Here is a 7,616-nt window from a genome sequence, read left to right on the forward strand (position 1 = left end):
AAATCGATGCATTTATCCTTGTGACAATTAGGTAATGGAGTTAGACGAGTATGTCATCGGTCCATGACCCCGTGTGCCAGATGGGCCTTCAATGACCGACCGGAAAGTTGCTTTTGGGCCGGAAATTGGGCTTTTTTTGAGTATCCGATGTCACGTTTAGAATGCCACTAATTCTCCATTTATGAGGCAACGATGATTGTTTAGGGTCGGTCAAGAGATGTAAAGAGAAGTCGGGTTTTGTTTCGTTATTTCCTAAGCACGAGGCATGTTACACATTTTGATATTGAACGTTTTTCATCAGTAAGTGGCAGGGCGACGTAATTTCACTTTGAAATTCAATAGTGTCCATTTGAAACTTTAAAACGTTCCTGTTTTCTCTCGTGAGAGGAATTGCTTTGTTTATCCATATGGCATAAGAGTCGAAGAAGCCTGAACCTCTTCTCAAGTCCATTGTGGGTTTCCACACGTTTTTCACGGCGGAATATGATACCGGATTTAGAAAGATGTTTTGAGATTCACGTGCTTGACAGTTCAGAGCTATACAAGAGCAACATTTAATGTTTGCCTTTGTTTTTCAATGTTAGATTCTATTGTTTACTTGATTATCCAGACTGGTTTAAGATTTAGCTAATAATTTACTAAATGTATTTCTTGCATTTGTTTCATAATTTGGTTGGCATGGTATTGATTGCATTATTGCTAAGTTATTGCTAAGTTATTGATTGCATTATTGCTAAGTTATTGCTAAGTTATTGATTGCATTATTGCTAAGTTATTGCTAAGTTATTGATTGCATTATTGCTAAGTTATTGATTGCATTATTGCTAAGTTATTGCTAAGTTATTGATTGCATTATTGCTAAGTTATTGATTGCATTATTGCTAAGTTATTGATTGCATTATTGCTAAGTTATTGATTGCATTATTGCTAAGTTATTGATTGCATTATTGCTAAGTTATTGATTGCATTATTGCTAAGTTATTGATTGCATTATTGCTAAGTTATTGATTGCATTATTGCTAAGTTATTGATTGCATTATTGCTAAGTTATTGATTGCATTATTGCTAAGTTATTGATTGCATTATTGCTAAGTTATTGATTGCATTATTGCTAAGTTATTGATTGCATTATTGCTAAGTTATTGATTGCATTATTGCTAAGTTATTGATTGCATTATTGCTAAGTTATTGATTGCATTATTGCTAAGTTATTGATTGCATTATTGCTAAGTTATTGATTGCATTATTGCTAAGTTATTGATTGCATTATTGCTAAGTTATTGATTGCATTATTGCTAAGTTATTGATTGCATTATTGCTAAGTTATTGATTGCATTATTGCTAAGTTATTGATTGCATTATTGCTAAGTTATTGATTGCATTATTGCTAAGTTATTGATTGCATTATTGCTAAGTTATTGATTGCATTATTGCTAAGTTATTGATTGCATTATTGCTAAGTTATTGATTGCATTATTGCTAAGTTATTGATTGCATTATTGCTAAGTTATTGATTGCATTATTGCTAAGTTATTGATTGCATTATTGCTAAGTTATTGATTGCATTATTGCTAAGTTATTGATTGCATTATTGCTAAGTTATTGATTGCATTATTGCTAAGTTATTGATTGCATTATTGCTAAGTTATTGATTGCATTATTGCTAAGTTATTGATTGCATTATTGCTAAGTTATTGATTGCATTATTGCTAAGTTATTGATTGCATTATTGCTAAGTTATTGATTGCATTATTGCTAAGTTATTGATTGCATTATTGCTAAGTTATTGATTGCATTATTGCTAAGTTATTGATTGCATTATTGCTAAGTTATTGATTGCATTATTGCTAAGTTATTGATTGCATTATTGCTAAGTTATTGATTGCATTATTGCTAAGTTATTGATTGCATTATTGCTAAGTTATTGATTGCATTATTGCTAAGTTATTGATTGCATTATTGCTAAGTTATTGATTGCATTATTGCTAAGTTTTTGATTGCAATGGCTTGCACATGTAGGTCATACAAAAATTGAAGATTTAAAGTTAAAACAAGATATTTAAAGTGTATCATGTTTATTTGTATGTATACTGTTAAGAGGAAGCTCTTACATAGTTAAGGATAAAACTGATCCATTGACACTTTTAATAAGTATTTGACGAACATATGTAACCATGTCATGTGCATCAACAAGGTGTCACATCCTCTATTGTTGAATGATTTGGTAAAACCTATTCTAATATTTTCTATATTATAATCAGGAGCTAATTAGAATTTTTGCTGAACTTGCAGTGTTTTTAACTGAATATCCTGGAAGGCATGTTGCCTCCCTCATAAATGTTTTGAAGATGCCTATTGTGGGTTACAAAGTAAACTTTTTAATGTAGTGTGTAACTAAATTCAACATTTCAATGTTAAGTTGCAGCCATTGAGTCATTGTTGGGAAGTTGCCGTACCTTACTTTCGAGGAAAGACCAAACCTCCCAGAGGCCAGTAATGGACTTTCGTATTTCTTTGTTATAGGTTTTCATACAGCCAAATGGTATAAGGTGACCTTTGCCTATAACAGATAAAATGACAAGAAATAGCTTTACATATATGGTATGCCCTTCATTAGTTAATAAGAAAAGTTCTACATCAAGTGTTGCTTTTGTATACATTTAGAGGGAAATGTAATGACAATATCATAGTCGAAAACTAGTCACTGATATGAAATTATCATTGCAGACAAAAAATGTCAGAAATTAAGATAAGATGCAACTAATGCCATGTAGGGAATGAAACATGTCAGCTAGATTGGAGTATGGGGCAAAGGCCCTGATAAGAAAATACAGGAATTGAATAGGGGTCTGGGGTCAGAGCCCCTAGTTAGGAAGTTTTTTGATAATTCTTTACAATACGCACTTACTCATATTTAGACACCTTCAACAGAGCCAGACCATCGTCTCGTGCTGGTTAGGCAGTCGCCATTGGCTGCAGCACACATAAGCTTGATGTGATTGGCTGGTGGGTGCGAGAGACAGGTCTGGCTCTCCTCTCAAGGTCTGACAAGTGTCTGAATAAGCGATAGTCTGAGAGGGGTGCAGTCACTTTGTAATTAATACTTACTTTCTTTTACATCATTTACCTTAGAAAATGAGGATTATAAGAGATTTATGCATATTGCAATGTAAGTGATTGAAATAAGGGTTAGTCTTTACAGTATGTAAGCACAAAGTTAGAGCATATTGAATGATATTCTTTTAAGAGGTTAAAAAGTCGGTGGTATAAGTTACTTATAGTGACGTGCGTAGATAGAGGGAAATAGACACCGCCATCTTATAGAGCGGAAAAAATAGATGGGGATAGATTATAGTTTAATATGCATTGGCATTATATTTACCGCTAAATGACGAAAATATAACGCACGGCCGCCTTTCAAATTCAAAGTCGATGAGCTTGTTTACCTTGCGAGGAAAAACATGACACTGACCCACGAACGCACTTTTGCGTTCGCGAACTAGTCCGTGTATCATTACGCGCTTATCAAAACAATATTTGGCTAATTATCTGTGTCTGCTGGTACGCATTTATACCTTCAGAGTCTTTTAGTAATGTTATTATACTTCATTTGCATATTTTTATTTTTATCTATACCCTCATATCGCATCCTGCGCATCGAGTGTTTCACACTTACTTGCGCCAGCCACAGGTTGACAGCTCACCATACCGCTCATTTCGAGATTGAAAGCCAGTGAGAAATGTGTTGATTCTGGGTTCTTTTTAAGACCTTTACAGTGGCATCGAAGAATAATTAGACTTCAGTAACCATCCCAGTTTTATATCTGAGCCCATCAAGAGCTCCAGAGGACGAAAAAGGTGATTAAAATCAAAGCAATGCCAACAGTACAAAGAAACAAAAGTTTCACGTTTCCGGATATAAAGGTATTTGGTTTATTATTTTACGGTGTGAATGCAGCTCTGTCTTGCTGTACATACCGTGGTGGAGAGTGTGTGTCCTGGGGGGTGTTGGGGGGCTTGCCCCCCATCAACCCTGCCCTCGGGCAGTGCCCGAAGGGCACGCCTAGTCACGGCAATTTATTTTGATATATTAGGTTGGTTTGTTGGTCAATATGTTTTTGGGGGTTGGAACATGTGGATTCCTGTAGAGTTTTACCGAAATGTGGGTTGGGTTCCCGTAGTTTTTTATTAATTTCGCGTCAGTCCGTAAACTTTCAAAGATGGCGGTTACATCCGTAGAGTATCATTGGCCAATTTTAAGCACTTTTTTTTTTGCTAGTTTTACGCATTTTTGATCGTTACTCTTCTTATTTAAGCTTGTTTTACCCCCATAATTTCCCTGATATACTTCATGCCCTCCCCTGCTAATGGGACTATCAAATCAAGATCGTAGATGGAGAAATGGTACTCGATCTCCTGAACAATTCATTTGCAAAAGAAGCATCGCCAAAAATCGATGAAATCATAGGATTTCATGCAGAAAAACATCATTTTTTTCAACTTAGTCTCTGAGAGGGTGCGTCGCTCTCTGTAACAATTACCAAGTTGGTCTTCAGTACAAGAAATAATCTGCAGGCGTGAATGGTAACACCACAAATAAAAGACAAATTATGAAAAATTATACTCCGAGCCTGAGTCCACTCGGTACTTCCAAGTTTCAGCTCACTCTTGCCGGGCATATCGAGGTAAAGACAATGTTTCTTGGAGGGTGTTGGGGAGCAGTGCCCCTCATCAACCCTCCCCTCGGGCAATGCCTGATGAGCACACCCAGTCATGGTAACTTAGATTGAATAAATTTTTTGATTAACAAAATAAGGAAGAGTAATTGCAGGGTTGGATGGCTGTGTGAAAAAAAAAAAAGTTTCTGCTTTATTTATGATATTCTTGATAACATTGATCCCTTCCTGATATATTTTTTCAATGGTTTATCAGATTCCAGATGTTTCTTGCACAGGGGAATTAGTTGTCATCTATGGATTTATCTGGGTCTTAAGTTGCTTATACTGCAGGTTTTTTAAATTTGTAAGGTAGACACCCCAGCTAAGGTATATCCTTTAAGAGTTCTTCCCAGTTGTGCTAGGAATAGTTAGTCTTAATCACTTGTGATGCAGATAAGCTCAAAGGCTAAAATGCTAAATCAGTATTAGGGTATCTCGGGCCAAGCCACTGAGCCATGTGAAAATTTGCCAGAGTAAAGAGCCTACTCTAAACCTGTAATTAAAACATTCAAATATTCATTTACATTGCTCAGTCTGTGAAATATGAAATAAGAATGTTTTGTTACATAGGGTGTGGTAGTGACAAAGTATGTTGTTAGTAAATGAACTTACTTGATTCTCAATTCTCAGGTGCTGTCTGGTGATGCTGTCATTGTCCGTGGGCAGCCCAAAGGAGGACCACCTCCTGAGAGGCAAATTAACTTCTCAAATGTCATTGCTCCACGTCAAGCAAGAAGAGCAACAGCCAAGTATGATTGTAATATTTTTTATTGTTTCTGGATCTTAAAGGGTTTTGCTCAGTTACTTCTAGTTATATGTATAGTGAAATCCATTTTATTTAACATGCTGAGATTGTGGTGACTTTATAAAAGGATATGACTATACTAAATTTTTAGAATTTTAGAAATTCAGAAATAGAAATTATGAACCTTTGCATTGATAATAGGCCTTGATGTACAGCTTATTGTTTGAAAGTCATGATGGTATAAAAATTGTTCCTATATACATCAGAAGTATGTCCTAAAGTTTTTAAATTATTTTTGCTGTCTACTAATGGGATAATTTTTGTGGATGTTTATATTTTATTTTTTTGCCCAACTGATACTTCACTGGCTATTATGTATTAAAGATTACTTGTTTAGGTTATTTATTTGTGGTACTTCATAATACAAACAACTTCAGGTAATGCCAATGTACTTGGATTTGGAAAAGTGATAATATAGGGTAGATATCCTTGTTGCACTAAGTCTATTGCAGGAATGTCTAAGTTGAGTAGATTGTATGATTGAATTCTTCATGTAATTTACTTGTAGATTTAGATTGTATTAATCATTGGGAGTCACAAGGGAAAGGAAATTGGGAGATATTCAGAATACCTTGCCACAACTGGTCACAATTATATTGGTACTAATGGAGTGTTCTCCTGCTCTTGTACACAAGTTAATAGAAATTATGCCACGGAAACCTCCCTAATGCCAATAGTCTTGGCCCAATAGCAGGGAAAGCATGAATTGTACCAGCCAAATTGAGATTAGATATGAATAACAGATAGATCATTGGCCAGTTTGTCAAATGGAACAGACCCCTACAGTCCTCCCATGGGGTGACTTTGTCCCTGCAACTCCAGCCCAGGACAACAAAGAATTCACCACCAATGTATGGCAGGATAGAGGGTAGGACAGATTCTGGCACTGGTGCTCCCATATGTCAGTCATGCGCTCTCATACCATGAATGCGTGGAGGATTATTTGTTTTCAGTTTCATGGGTTGGAGGGCAACAGCCTACCAGGAAGGAGGTAGCAGGGGAAGCTGCCCTTTCATTAGATGATATAGTGACTTGTTTTGTGTCTATTATTGTGAGGTATTACATGTATATTGATATAATTTACCCTGCAATTTTCCTGATACTTTTCATGCTCTTACCTGCTATTGGGGCCAAGAATGTGGGATTCTACAGTAAATGACCTTCATATATGGGCAGGTGGTGGTGAAAGGAATCCATTGATACCACTAAATTTGTGATCAGTCATGGGAATGTATTCTGAATAATTGCCAAGAAAGCAAATCTAAACCTGTGGTCACTAGTTACTTGACCCCCCTGAGCCCTCTGGCATTTGTACGGTTTCATATAGCTGAAAAGTGATCTTTTAATTTGGATTTACTTCTCTATATTGGGAAGGAGTGATACTAATAGATTTGTTTGTAATTATTGATATGTATGTATATTCAAATGCCTGTTTATTTATTTATACTGGTTTAAAATTTTCATTATTCTATTTAATATTTCAGTGCACCAGAGACAGTGGATGAGCCGTATGCCTGGGAGAGTAGAGAGTTCTTGCGGAAAAAGGTAATCGGGAAAGAAGTTCTCTTTACTGTTGAAACCAAAACTTCAACTGGCCGAGAATATGGAGCAATCTATGTTGGCAAGGGTAAGTATACTGTTTTCTCCTTCTCCCTTTCCTTCCTACATTCAAAATCAGTGCCCCCCCCCCCCCCCCTGTTTTCTTACATTATTTAATCTGCATACTTCATTCATTTTTCTCGTCTTGTTACTTTGCCTCCTCTCTCCCTTATCTTGAAGTCACAGTAATACAATGCTTTGGCAAGCTATCCACTTTGGGTATAGGTCTCTACCTATAAAGTAAAAGCCCTTTGAATGAAGACCCTATTTTAGGCAGTGTTTAAGACATGAATTCTGTATTTTTTGTTAAAGTGAAATTCAAATGTTATAGTATATGCTATAACAAATTCTACTTTTCTCATTATACTATTTTCCTGCTTCAGACATTTCCTCGGCAGAGAACATCACTGAGACCATGGTGTCAGAAGGCTTGGTCATGGTTAGGAGGGAGAGTATCCGAGGAGAGTCCCGCCTGTTGGACTTGGAAGACACGG

The 7,616-nt window shown here is 36.0% G+C and overlaps 1 protein-coding gene across 1 annotated transcript in view; it reads left to right on the plus strand.

Moving 5' to 3' along the window:
• LOC113809449 (staphylococcal nuclease domain-containing protein 1-like) overlaps positions 1–7,616 on the plus strand; it is a gene marked incomplete at its 3' end in the record, with an annotated part of 7,865 nt that extends 249 nt beyond the window's left edge. The window contains 3 exon segments of the mRNA XM_070116950.1: positions 5,349–5,467; positions 7,008–7,150; positions 7,506–7,616. Of these exon segments, the coding sequence (XP_069973051.1) occupies positions 5,349–5,467; positions 7,008–7,150; positions 7,506–7,616 (373 nt within the window).

This window comes from Penaeus vannamei, chromosome 39 (genome assembly GCF_042767895.1).
Source record: "Penaeus vannamei isolate JL-2024 chromosome 39, ASM4276789v1, whole genome shotgun sequence".
Taxonomy (NCBI): Eukaryota; Metazoa; Arthropoda; class Malacostraca; order Decapoda; family Penaeidae; genus Penaeus; species Penaeus vannamei.